The 14,468-nt window shown below is 42.3% G+C and overlaps 1 protein-coding gene across 5 annotated transcripts in view; it reads right to left on the bottom strand.

Annotated features, from left to right (window-relative positions):
* The window catches only part of GRIP2 (glutamate receptor interacting protein 2), a 478,246-nt gene that overhangs the window by 47,394 nt on the left and 416,384 nt on the right, over positions 1-14,468 (bottom strand). For all 5 annotated transcript variants that reach the window (XM_048488391.1, XM_048488392.1, XM_048488395.1 and 2 more), the window contains exons 9-12: positions 11,839-12,008; positions 9,573-9,698; positions 7,787-7,939; positions 5,523-5,709 (exon numbers count right to left, since the gene is read on the bottom strand). In XM_048488391.1, the coding sequence (XP_048344348.1) occupies positions 5,523-5,709; positions 7,787-7,939; positions 9,573-9,698; positions 11,839-12,008 (636 nt within the window). The remainder of the gene's footprint in view (positions 1-5,522; positions 5,710-7,786; positions 7,940-9,572; positions 9,699-11,838; positions 12,009-14,468) is intronic.

Raw genomic sequence — 14,468 nt, 5'->3', positions numbered from 1 at the left:
AGAGAAATAATCTGAACAAATCTGCTAACTCAGGTTGAAAAAGAGGATATAAATTGACAGATTTGGGTCTAATTTTGGCAAATCTAGTACAGTGTAGTAACTGGTGAGCCAGTGTTTCAACTTGATTGGTATTGCAGCTGCATGGCCTCTTGGATTTTTCTAGGTTACTGAACCTGCCATTTAACAGGACAGACAGCACAACATTAAATCTAGCAGTTGCGAGAGCCCTCCTTAAGTGGGGATTGGTTAAAGAGTATAAATAGTGAGCCATACATCCCTGCTCAAATGAAATTAGAAATTGACTGTAGTACTGCAGCTTACCACTTTGTGTCTTAGGACTGTATTGGAGAACCCAAAAAACCCGAATATAACAAATCCATAAATGATATTCAAATGATATGAAATTCTATACAGTTTTGAGAAAAGGTCTTAGTGGTAGAAGGTATGCTATGCCTCCACACAAGACTCCACTGCCAATAAAGTAAATAACACTGGGGTAAATAGAGATGCCCCCCCCCCCCCCCCATAAGTTATTATTGGTAAGAGTGATCCTTATTCTGAGCTTGAGACTCTTCAGAAAAGCACTTTTCTAGCTTGCTTGTGGCTGAACCCCCTATCTGTTTCTGCATCTCAAAGCCTGGAGGCTCACTAACATCACATTGTATTCTGGAGGCACTCAGAGCTCATCACAATACAGCTGAGTTTCACTCCCATTTTTGACCTTGAATCTAAGAAAGGTGGGAGGACACAAGATCACCCCTTAACTCAAAATGAAGTCAGTGTTATTTGGCTATCAAACCTAGCCAAAAATCTAGATAAACCCAGAAACAACAACAGTATGGTATACAGGCACATTCCTGTATTTTCATCAAAATCAGGGAGCAGAAATGGTGACTGGCTCTGAATGAGAGAAGGAAGAATTGACATCTTGCTACTAAGATACACATGTCAAATCAAGGGTCCACTGATGATTAATCCATAATGAAAACTCACCCCCAGTCATCTGATTAAGTCATTTTTCAAACTGCTTGAAAGAAGTACCCTAAAACCTGGGCATAGGCGCACTATAAACCTGAGTAGATGCATTACACTGATCATTCACCAAATATGTTCAGACATTGTGAATTTCGCTTAGAGCACCTCTGTCACTGGGGGAAGCAGTAGTTAATATACACTGGAGTTTTTTGTATGCTACACTTAAATCATTCCAGAGTACAAAAGGAAAAAGGCCCAGTGGGAAAAAAATTTACTTAAATTATATTAATGAATTTTTCCTGATGCTTTGTCTCGTTTAATTTCTTAAGGACAGTTAAATAAGATGTTCATATTTGGACCATCTGAACAGAATTTAGAATACCTTGAGGGAAAAAAACACATAGTCACACTTTCCTCAATTAGCCTATACAACCTAATTCAGGAGGCTGTTTTTGTTATTCAAAATGGCTGCCTTGAGTTGCCTACACACTTCAGCAACCTCATGCTGACCACCCACAATGCATGAATAAGTGACTGCCAGAACAGCCTCTCGAACATGAGCACAAAACTGGGTCAACAGATTTGTTTCCACAGGCACAAATATGTGCAACGGTTGTATGCACAATGACATCAGTGCTGAACAGAAGACAACAGCTAAGTTTATATGTAAAGCAAGGAATATAAATTGAAGAGACAGTAAATAAGACTTCTGGAATTTTACCTCCCAAATACCACAGCAGCAAACCTGGAGGCACCAAAAACATGGATAAATGCATGTTGCCTCACCATTTCTTATTCACCAGGGAGCATAAGAAACCCAGGCTATCACAAGGAAAAGGAAGTAAGCAATATGTCCCCAACTGTTTGTACTGCCCAACCATGAACTTGCAAAATCATTCCAGAGTATCTGATTAATTAACTGTACGTATGGAGAGTCTTCAATGTCAAAATTTGTAAAGGGAACATTCAAGGCTAATTTAGAGGAGTAAATTCAATGCTTGCACAGTTGTACTTTTACACCTATATTAACCTGCATTTATTAATGCAAGCTGGCTGTTCCATTTTGATTTGTTATTTAAAAATTTGTTTACAGGATCAAAACTCGTAGAATGTGCAAAGACATCTCATTAAAAAGAAAAAGGCAATCCCCTCCCACAACAAAGTTTGTTGCCTTTCAAGGTCACAGAAAATAGATTATGAAGGTTTATATTAGAAAAATATCAATAGTGAATGGATTATGATTATCTTGCTGAGGAGAGGTGTGCACATAAAATCTCAGTGATGAGGGAAGTGAAAAGTGATCTACGTAATTTCTTCATCCTCAGGGAAGGATCTTGCATCCATGTAATCCACATTCATCCCATACATTCCCACCCCCCCGAGAAATACAATAAAATTCAAATTACAATAGGTGACAAATGTAAGAATGTGAGTAAAAAGTGAAAATAGGAAAAAAGCCTCATGAATAAGGTGACCAGACGTCCCGCTTTTGGCGGGACAGTCATGCTTTTGAGCAATTTGTCCCGGCTCCCGGGGTTTTTTTTAATTCTCCTGATTTTTTAAGGCTGCCGAACTGCCTTCTGGGGCACTTCCCTGTTTCCTGCCCTGTGACAGGGCGGGAAACCGGGGAGTTTCGCAAAAGGCAGTGCGTTCCTGCGGCAGCATGCGCGCACACGTCCCGCATTACAAAGGTGAAAATCTGGTCACCTTACTCATGTAGCACACCAGCCATGTCTAGAGGTTGGGGCAAACCTCTACTTTTGCAGATACAAACAAGCGGCAAAACCAGGAGCCTTCAATGAGTTGCCACAATTGGCCACTGGGGTGTTTTCATTTTGGTGGGTCACAAATAGCGCTGTCCCCAACTGGAGCTAGCAGAATTATATTCTGCAGAGTACACAAAAAGAACACAATCAGGCAAGGGACAGGCTGTGGAGGGTAAACCCCAGTTACTCCATGCCACTGTAATCTCACAAAGTACAGGCTGGCCCGACAAAACTGTGCAGGTTGTTCCCACAATCAGGAGTGAAGGGAATATTCAGACAGCAAAATGAGAGCCCTGCAGGGTAGGTATTTTAGAGGGAAAGTGACATGTATGACTCACTTGAGTCAGGCAAGCCCATGCAATGCAGTTACAGAGCTTTGATCTTGCTTAGGGCTTGGCAAGGGCATGAGCAAAATTGGACTGTTTCCAAGGCCTCTGAGGTAGCAAGTTTTGTCTCTGCTCAATGCCTATGTACATACATATTTTAAGAACTGGCAACTTCACAGCACATGTAGCTCAAAGCTGCTAACAAATACAGTAGGTCTTAGATAAATCCAAGTTTCAATAAACGAAAAAAAGGAGCATAGTATTCAGTTGCTACTTTCTATTGGGGAGAGGACAGCATTTTCAACAAGACCTCCGTAGAAAAAAAATCTGTTCTGCCCCGAACCAAATTCTAATATTATGAAAAATAAAAATATCAAACATATTTTGAATTTGCCAAGATCCTTATGCCATCTGATAAATTTGATATTCTTTGTTGATAAAAGGAAACAAATGGGGGTTGAATAGGCATTATGAAGCTCTGGCTGGCTTTAGGCTCAAATAAATTAGACTACATTAAAAGTTGCCGGCTAGTTCTGTGGCAAATGGGTGCGCAAGTGAAAACTCACGAGAAGGAGTAGATACTCTAAAAATGAAGATAATGCACTGAGACAGCATCCAGGAGGAGAGAGAATACAAAATTTCCAAATCAGAACAATTACGTCAGCACTTGTAACTGTTTAATGGAACAACATCAAACTCAGATAGGGGACATTTTGGATGAGTCAGTTTTCTGTCTAACCCACTTCAGATTGATTGATTGATTGATTGATTGATTGATTAATAATTAATTATTTATTTACGCGACTGGAATCCTGACCATTCCCAAGAAGTCAGGCTCAGAGCAGCTTCCAATAATAATAACACACAATTTAAATATATAATTAAAATCCCAGTATAAAGCTAAAGTTAAAACTAAAAAGCAGGTGCAACAAGTGTCTCAATCATAAGGAAGAGATGAAATAATCAAAAGAAATTACAGATCAATTAAAGGAAAAGGGGAAGACAGGAGACCAGCAAGATGGAAATCACCACTGCCCTCAACTACCAGCCTGACAGAACAATTCAGTGTTGCAGGTCCTGTGGAATTGCATCAGATTCCACAAGGCCTGGGTCTCACTTGGAAGAGTGTTCCACCCTTGGGTGAGGACAGCTGGATCATTTGAAGGTCTGGGACCATCAGAAAGTTCTTGTCTGATGAGCAAAGCACTCTTGGGGGGATGTATAGGGAGAGGCAATCCTGCTGACAAAGGTCCAAGACTGTTAAGGGTTCATAAAAAAAACCCTTGAACCTAGTTTGGTACTCCACCTGGAATCAGTGCAGCTGATGGAGAACTGGTAAAATATGTGCCTACCATAAAGTCCCCATAAGAAGCTGCACAGCTGCATTCTGGACTAGCTGGAGTTTCCAGAGAAGTCTCAAGGATAGCCCTGCCTAAAGCAAGTTACACTAGTCTAGCCTGGAGGTGACCAATCTATTAGTCACTGAGGCTAGGCGAGATAGGTAGAGGGCCAGTTGCCAGATCTGGTGAATGTAAAAATTGGCCATGCTGGCAACATTTGTGACCTATGCCTCCATTCATAATGAGGCTTCCAGGATCACCCCAAGAATCTTGACTGTCCATATGTTTATGTTTAACAGGGTCCCCAATCACACATGACATTCTCCATAAAAAATACCATCCATTCTCCATAACAAAATGTCATCCTTCATGGCATTTCACAACAACAAAACTCCATCCTTCACCCACTACCAGTGAAACAATCACCACCGCCATCAGCACTGCAGTGAATGCAGGCATCGTATTTTCCAAGGGACAGAACAAGAAAATCTTTTAATAGCACTATCCCCTTACTTACCACCCAACATGATGGCCTAATCATTCATTATTCATAATCAAAATGCACCACTGTGCCTTTTACAAAATGCTATCACTGTTCCAGAGAAGATGCAAGGTCTTTCTTCTCAAGCACACTGATGTAGTGCCACTAAGAACGCAGACCTGGTGCAACAGTGGGGTGGTAAAAAATGAGAACACAAAACAGAAGCATTTGGATTAACAATACCACAAACCAGCCCAAAAGATTACAGTGCAATTTAAATGGATTCTGACCATTTATTATATTATGATATTTTTGAATGGTAAAGTCTGAAATTGCAGCTTTCCTTGCTAACATGCAAGGGGGGCGGGGGGGAGGCTGCAATATTACCTGGTCCAACCTAGCAAGGCAAGTGGTATTATATCAACACAAAGAAGTAGTCCTTCTGATTAATATTTTATGGCAAGCATGAGTTTCCTATTAGAACTTCCCTAATGAATGCTGGAGCTCCAAGCCACAAACAATTAGAATTCAGAGGAAGGTAATAAAAAAGTGACCTTTGTGTGAGGGAGACACCTCTATTAACCAAAGGAAATGCTATCATCCTCATTTGACGTTCAAGGGCAAGGTCTCTAACCTTTCTGCTGGGCTGTCAGGCTCAATAAATCGGATGAGGGGGGGAGAAGAGAGTGTTTCAGTAGCAAAGATCCCCCCCTGAAGCTGCAGTCCAAAGCCATTCAAAGGATCTCCTCTTAGAATCACATCTGTTGTTTCCGTATGAACTATCTGCCCACCAGGACCCACTGTGCTGGACGTTAATGACACTGAAATAAGAGACATGTTCAAGTTAGCAATACAGTTTTTTGAGGTATCTGCAAAGACATAAGTAGAAGCACTCCCCTCCTACCTCAAAGCTATTCTGTAAGCAAAATCTTTCTCCCAACCACTGGCTTCTACGGACACTGATGGGACCCAATGACAGGCACCAGAACTGCTTCTCAGTGAGCAAGGCAGAACTTGCATCAACCGTCACCCATAAAGATCTCTTGGGCAAAACAGGATGAACAGATACATCTTTTTTGCTCTAGTTTGAGATGTACCATTATCTACAGAAAAGGTCTTTATTTACTATACTGCAGGGCAGGGAGCAGCAATGGTGTAGTGGTTAACAGCAGGTGTACTCTAATCTGGAGGAACTGGGTTTGATTCCCCGCTCTGCCGCTTGAGGGAATTCAGTTTAGCCTGTGCACTCCAACAAATGCCAGCTGGGTGATCTTGGGATAGTCACAGTTCTTCGGAGCTCTCTCAGCCCCACCTACCTCACTGGGTGTCTGTTGTGAGGGGAGAAGGGAAAGGAGTTTGTAAGCCCCTTTGAGTCTCCTTACAAGAGAGATTGGAGGGGTGGGAATATAAATCCAGTTCTTCTTCTTCAGGGGGGGGGGGGGCACAGGGACAACCTGTAGGCTGAAAGGCAGATACTGGCAGGAAAAGCAGATACACTGTTGTGGTGTTTACATTGCCTTTGTTTAGAAGCAGCTGTAAGGAAAATCAGGTCAAAATCAGAAGAGAGTAGCTTGAAAGGGCGGGGGGGGGGGAGGGGGAAGGTAAGCCCTTCATATGTAAACAATCCACCATACTTTGTCCTAGTTAAGACACACACTTTGCCACACACTTTGTCCTAGTTAAGACAGAGGATTGGATCTGGCCTGAATTTTCCACTAGCTCAGCAGAACATTTTCCCTCCATACCCTGCAGAAGTCTGAAGTCTATTAAATGCTGCTCTTTGGAAGATGTGGACAGCATTAAGGGGGCCTTGCAGAACAAGAAAGGAGAAACTGCCAATTTTGTCTAGAGGCAACTCAACATGCAAAACCATAAACAATCCTTGAAGCAGCCTCCAGGTCATTTGCAGCATCCTCCTCTCCTTGTGTTCTGCAAGTTGATTAACTGTTTCTGGCAGACCATAGTAGTTGAATGGGCAAGTTATAGCATGCACTTGCCTTACAGATCTCCAAGCTGGACACATAAGTACCTGTGAAGAGAGGGTACCAGCTAAGCTTTCATTTTATTATTCTCCCATCCCGTACAGGTATTAGCCACCCCTCTGATGCTGGTGGTTATTCATCAAGGTCGTCTATTCAGGTCAGTTAATTAGCTGACACAGATCAGCTGTAAATTCAGTATGGGAGGGGAGTTCACTCTCACTCTAGTAAGTCCTATGGATACCATCCATTGATTGTTTATATAGGTCAGCATGATTATGCATGGTAGTTTTAAAAAATAAAATATAACTTATAATGGGAAGGAAGATCCTTACCGTTTACCCTTTTTGCTTCTTACAGGCACCTTATTTTATTTTGTTGTCCTAGAAACCCAATTAGTTTATTCAAAACTGAAAGGGTGCTCCACGAGAAGGTGGATTTGTGGTGTCGCAAGCCAAATTCTGCTGAAGATTGGTAGAACCAGTTCTCTTTGGACACTGATTCTGAAGAATAGATTGTACAGCTGCTTCCATTCCTCAATGGATGTTGTGCAGTCACTGGTCCACGCAGGAAAAATCCATCTGAAAATGACTGCTAAGAAGCATATCTGCTCCGTATCTTATGGACCTTCAGAATGTACTGACAGTGGGTTCTCATTAGGGAAACATTAGATGGGGTGGGGGAGGAAGAGTGGTTGGCTTACTAGTGTTTCTTTGGGGACTGGAGGCCAGAGGGAACTTGAGAGATCCAAATAGGTAATCACAGAGGACACTGGGAAAAGAATGACAGACCTTCATTCTCCTTTTGTGATCCACAAAAACCATGAAGTAGGGCAGAATTTTTCAAAACATACTAAATTGTCTCCCGGAGTCCCAAGCACAGGAGCCCCCAATACTCTTGAAATGCCTATTCTTCTTACATGAACTTTTGTGCTCCTTCTTCCTCTGTCTTCTCCTCAGCATGGTGGCCCGTGGGCTCATGGTGTGGTTGCTCCGAGGTAGAGTATTGGAATTCTGGCAGGCAAACCCTGATGTGTTCATCGTGGGAGATGAGAAATTGGCAGCTATGAGAGCTGGACAACACAAAACAGCGAGAGTGAGAGTCAAAAGGTCAGAATGAACCCATCTGGCTGGTTCTGCTACCAATAACTTTTAACCCAATTTAACACGCTTCAACGCTCCTGCCACCTAATCAACCCTTGTATGCCACAGAATTGCCGGAGAGAATACAGAGATGAGTAGCTGACTGCAAGTTATTTCCTCTTCCCCAAATCATGTTAAGAAGTGTTACTGTGAACCTCTATTTTATGTAAGAACGCTAGCATCACAACTGACCTCAGAAAAAGTAAGCTTGTCACATTTCAAAGATGGTCAAAGATGTTCTCAACTCTATCATTCCCTGTATATCTCTGATTTTCAGTGAATCCTTGAAAAGCTCCCAGGGAAGAATTTGAGAAATCTATATAACTACTACCCACACATATTCACTGTGCTTTTGGCACTGCAGACAATATAGTTAGTGATGCAGCCTGCATCCAAAGGGATTATAATCTATATTCCACAAATACAGGACTAGCAAAACTGAAGTAAAGATTACAGGTTTTATTGTTTGATCTTGGGGCTAAAAACTTTGAGCAAGTGAGGCTGGGGTTGCCTGTCTGTAGGTGATAGACAGAGATCTCCTGGCATTACAACTAATCTTCAGATTACAAAGATCAGTTCCCTTGGGGGAGAGTGAATTCTACAGCATTATACTCTGCTGAGTTCCCTGTCCATCCAAGGCTCAACCCCAAAAAGCTCCAGGTATTTTCCAACCCAAGCTGGCAACCGGGGCAGGGGTGGGGGGGCGAGAGAAGGTTTTTTTGGGAAATGAAGCAGTGATTTCTGTTGTTTCCCCCCTCCTATTCAACTCCCCCACTGTCCTTATACCAGAGGTAGGATCCAACCAGTTCTCACCACTTCCCTAGAAGTGGTTACTAATTTTTTCTGAGTGCCGAGAGGGGGTTACTAAAGCAACCTCCCTGCCCAATAGGGACTGGAGGTGCGTGTGTGCGGCGGCACCACTGTTTGAATCCTACCACCATTGGAACCTGTTATTAAAATTTTTGGATCCCACCACTGCCTCCAGTGTTTGCTGACAGCCCCTCCCACAAACAAAACTAGAAGGAAAGGATCAGTTAACCACAGCCAGAGGGGGGAAAGCTAGAAAGCCTGCTCCAGAAAGTCTATGGGATATGCCCCACTAAAATGCAGTAAAAACACAGGTCTTCAGGATAGACAGAATCAGAGGGGGAAATGGCTCAACATGCAGGCACACAGATTTTGTTTATTCCGTTACAAATCATTTTAAAAAGACTCAATACAAAGAACAAAAAAGTGCAATAAGATCGGTTAAAAATAGTCCAACAGACATGGCTGGTTTGGGATCAAGGATTATTTCTCTGACTCCAGTGCAAATATATAGCCCCCGAATCTCATCGCTTACGAGAATCTAGTTAAACCATGAAAGAGAAGTTTCTATTTTATTGTTGAAATGACATCAACAGATCAGATAGTTACAGGAATGGGCTAGCAGCCTAGGCTAGGCCCCCCTTCCCTGCTAAAGTATATTAATTTCCCGCACTGCCTCAGCTTCTCTTAAACTTTGCTAGCTCCAGATATGGATGCGCAGATTAAATGAACATGAACAAAATCAAGGTGCCTTACATTTGCAATAATCTTGGCTAGAAGTCTGGTTCCAGGTGGGGGTCTTGCAGTGCCCTGGATGGTGAGTATGGCAGTAGCTGACACAAGGATCCCAGCAATGGTGGTGGTCACTCTTCTGCACTTTGACTGTGTCCAGCATTGTGCAGGGAATGATGAAAGCAGAAGCCAGAGGGAAAGATCATAAGCATATAGAATACATAAAGCAAGCCTTCTGGTAGACCTCCATTACGAAACCAGTTGTATGGACAAGTCACATCAGCCCACATCAAATCTTCTTTCCTTTTAACTATGCAGTATTGGGTACCTGGAAGCTATGCAGCAGGTCACATTTGCTTCAGGTTTCCTTTCTAGCAGAGATTCTGGTTGACACCCATGTAGCTGCTTCTTCCCACTGCTTGCACAGAACCAGCACAAGGCTGTACAAGTGCAGGCCTGCGAGTAGTGAATGTGGAAGTGTTCCGGGGTGAGGGAGGAATTAATCATTCTCTAGATCAGTGGTTCCCAAACTTATTTGACCTACCGCCCCCTTTCCAGAAAAAAATATTACTTAGCGCCCCCTGGAAATTAATGTTTCTACCTGTGGCCATCACCGCCCCCCTGGATCACTGCAGCACCCACCAGGGGGCGGTGGCACCCACTTTGGGAATCACTGCTCTAGATCATACTTTGCCCTGCTCCAAAGCCGAATATGTTTCCTGTTAAGGATGTGAGCCTATCATCAGATCATAGGTACAGGTATAAAGGTATTTTGGTGATAAAAATTGTGAAAGATTTATGAACAAGAGAAGAAGTCAAATGGTTAAGAGATGCTCCACAAAGTGAAGGCAACAACCTCATTCTACTCAGTTTAACAAAAAGGTGATCACAAGACATCACATTAGAAGGAGTTGGAGGACGAGTTGGTCTTTATACCCCCTTTTTCTCTACCATAAGGATTCTCAAAGGAGCTTACAATCTCCTTCCCTTCCCCTCCCCACAGCAGGAACTTTGTGAGGTAGGTGGGTCTGAGAGAGCTCTGAGAGAACTGTGACTGGCCCAAGGTCATTCAGCAGGCTTAATGTGGTGGAAAGGAGAATCAAACTTGATTGTCCAGATTAGAGTCTGCCTCTCATGTGAATGAGTGAGGAATCAAACCCAGGAGTCAGTGTGGTATAGTGGTGGAGAGTGGTGGACTCTAATCTGAAGAACTGGTTTTGATTCTCCACTTCTCCACATAAGTGATGGACTAATTATCCAGTGAACCGGATTTGTTTCCCCGCTTCTACACATGACTTGAGCTGTGGTGAATATGGTGAGGAAGTGGGTAAGTGGTGGTTGGATGTGAGGGAGGGCAGAGTGAGGTGTGTGAGGATGAGTTGGATGTGTATGACAGTATGTGTGTTGTGCGGTAGCAGTGGGTGAGCCACAGAGAGTGAAAGTTACCTGCGTATGAGGGGGGGACCCCACCTGACGTCTCACACAGCAAAGTGTGTATGTGTTTCACTTCCACTCATATTACCTAACAGTATTACCTATTTACTGTTTTTCAATGCCCATCTGCGCGAACATTCTAAGGGCATACCAACCCCTCAGGCCACAGTCATGCTGCACGAACATTCTAAGGGTGACAGTTAAACACAGCCAGCCACAGATGTTTTATCTGGCTCAGGTATGGACTTTCGGCGATTTGAAGGTCCAATTACCTGCCCACAACAGGGAGGAATGTCATGTGAAAATTTGGGGGCGATCCGTCCAGCCGTTTCGGCATTAGGGCATGACTAACAAAGTCACTGTTAGCTTTTTATATATATAGATAGCCATGGGTGATCACAAGGGGATCAAAAAGTGTTCACAATGGAGTTACTCAGGATTAGGTTATTCTCTATTAACAGGTTTCAGTCATCCACCATGTGCTTTTAGGTTTTCTGAAAGAATTTTACCTAATCTATCATGCTTCAGTATTTTCACAATGAAAGTCAGTATTTCCTCAGATATTAACAAGGGCTATAGTATGGTTTTTCAAGGGCTGTAGGATATATGTCAAAGGTTTTCACAGCCAGAATCAACTGGCTGTTGTAGGATGTCCAGGCTGTGGTCTGGTAGTTTTTACTCCTAATGTTTTGCCTGAATCTATGGCTGGCATCTTCAGATACATGTCACAAAAAACTGCCACACTATGGCCACCCAGCCTGGAAAACCCAAACTGCCCGCTGTAGAATAGTTATTGCACTCCATCATCCTATAGGAAGTAGTGGTATTTTGTATTTTTCAAAGTCCTGATCCACACCTGTGTCCGGAGGCTTGAGGGGCATTCTGCTCTGGTGAGCAGGCAGTATCTCCAACTTCACATTTTCTGATGTTGCGGCTAAAAGCTGAGTAGCCTCTAACAATGAACAGTGTTCTGTGCTGGTGCCATCAATGGAAAGGATGTGATCGCCAACATGCAAAGCCCCACATCTGTAGCAGAGACACAGAAATAGAGGAATCACCTCTGGCAATGACAACAGCAATTCAAGATCCAGCAAATTCTCTCTCACATGCAACTTTTCCACCACATCAAATCTGTTTTCTGCTGTATCACACCTTCCAACCGTACTTTCAGACAGTCCTGGGTATTCTAACTGCCCACGGAATGTTTCAGATTCTCCTTATTTTTTCAGCTTTTTTATCTTACTTCCCTAAAGTTAACTAGAATTCTTGACTCTTTTCCCTTGAAGTTAACCAAAAATTGATGCAATGTCCACCATTTTCTCTGTAGCCTCAGCACTCTCAAACCAATGTATTTACAGATATGCAGGTTAAGACCATGCCAACCAATCTGTGGTGCCCACATGGAAGGGCAGGGGGTCAGAGCACCTTGTTTAGAATGCTGGTTACTACATACCAGCTTTTCCTACGTCTTCATTTCCAGGTACTGCTGTCCAATGATCAAGGAACTTATCCACAGTGGTGTCTGTTCTACCTGGCAAAATATTTGAGAGTCCAGCCATCCAAATATCTGAAACCAACCTGCTCCTTCTCAGTTTGGGGACATAACTCCCATGATACTTGAGGCAAGTAGACCATTCCACAACTTTCTCATGGTTGGCTCAGAGTAATTATCATGACTTCCCCCACTTTTAAAAGTGATTTTTAGATTCCCCCCCCCCCATGAATAGCATAGGGGGTTAACTAACCCGTGTTTAAGTCAACCATGCATGAGAGAAAGAGAGAGAGACTCCTTTGTAAAGGGAAATCTTAAGAACACTTGTAGTAGGTGGTTGTAAGTTAAACAAAATGATACTATGAAGAGTCTGCACCCCAATAACATGAATTTACTATAAGAAATCGGTAGAGAAGAGACAAGTACAGTCGCACAAAGTGTGCCAAGGGTGGTGTCCACTTTAAACATCTCTTTTTCTCCCTGATGCACTTTATGCAAAATTTCTCTTGGAAACGCCCATGTGATACTGATGATCAGAGATTACTTAAGCATGCATTTCTTTCTCCGTAAGCGATGTAGGAGAATGAGGGTGATGAGTTCTGCATTTGGTGTACATATGTAAGGAGAACGTAGGCTTTTCCTAAACAATCTGTCCTCTTTCTGTTTAGCTGAAACTGCTCTCTTTATAGTTAAAGGGATCTCTTTAGTAATTACATACCAAGCAAAAAATTAGAAGAGGAGGCTTTTTTGGGGGGTGCAACGAAGGCAAAAGATACACCTGCTTAATTTCTTATCTAGCTATTGAGATACAGCAGTCATGCCATACAAATCAAACAATAATTTTTTATATATATATATATATAAAAATCAAGAGTAGTTTGTTTTGGATTCGGTCTTGGAAAAAAGTATACCTCAATCTTTATATTCTGTTCTCAGCTGTGAAATGTTGGAGGGTCTGCTATGTTCTTTGTTGGTTCTCAACTGAAGTCAAAATGCACAAGATTTCCAGCCCTAAACTGCTCGGCTTGGAAAGACATGAAAGCCAGGGATTTTATCCAAAGGCACATAAAGATGGCTTGGATGAAAAATTAAGATGCCTTTCTCTGTGCGGTGGAGTAAAAACGTTCACGTGTCAGACAACATACTATCTTTATTACAAGAATCAACTGGTATTTGCTGACAATAGACAACCATAAATTTTGTTTTTATTCACTTAACTATTTGGCACTTAAAAAAAATCAGGGCAGATACATGCTGTAACACTAGATAGTAGAATGGTTAAGGAGAGCTGAATAAACATGATTTTTCTGACAAGTCAAATAGCCAACAATAAAGGTTTATGAAACGGCATATGTTGGAAGAGAAGGGAGTATCATTTTTTTTAGTGCTTAACACTTTTCTCCTAAGAGGCTACAGGAGGGTTATAGAGCTTGGATGGTTTATAGTCATGCAGCCATATTTTGCCTTGGTGGTTCTGACTGGAAGAAAGGTGTGATCTCAATGTTGTAAGCAAGCAATCAGACACAAGAGCCTGAAGTAGGGCAGCTTTGCAGTACTTCAAAAATATCTTACTACTAAAGCACAAGATGTTTACATCCTGAGCCATTTATTGCACTCCAAAGACCCCACATCTGTAGTATGTGAAGGCTCCATTGCTGCAAATCATTTGAGAAGGAAATATAGCTGAAGACAGACTAAGTAGTTATTTACCCTTCATGTAACAGGTTATCCTTCCCCATCAGCCAAGATCTCAAAATAGACATCTGCGATCTCTCCAAATTAATGTTTAAATTTATGCTCATACTGCATATTCCACTGGGCCTAATTAATCTCCGCCAAACCAAATCCAGTTATCTTGGACCACATGGCAACTTAAATTGTCTTGCAGATGTCAATGTTCCTGATTATAAAAACTACTGATATCAGGCAATATTGTGGAACTCCTAGCTCATTTTTTCTGCCTTAAGAAAACACTTTCCATATTGATCTGCCTG

This window comes from Sphaerodactylus townsendi, linkage group LG03 (assembly GCF_021028975.2).
Source record: "Sphaerodactylus townsendi isolate TG3544 linkage group LG03, MPM_Stown_v2.3, whole genome shotgun sequence".
Classification (NCBI taxonomy): domain Eukaryota; kingdom Metazoa; phylum Chordata; class Lepidosauria; order Squamata; family Sphaerodactylidae; genus Sphaerodactylus; species Sphaerodactylus townsendi.
Note: the sequence above shows the minus strand (reverse complement) of the source record. Positions and strands in the feature narration are given on the sequence as shown.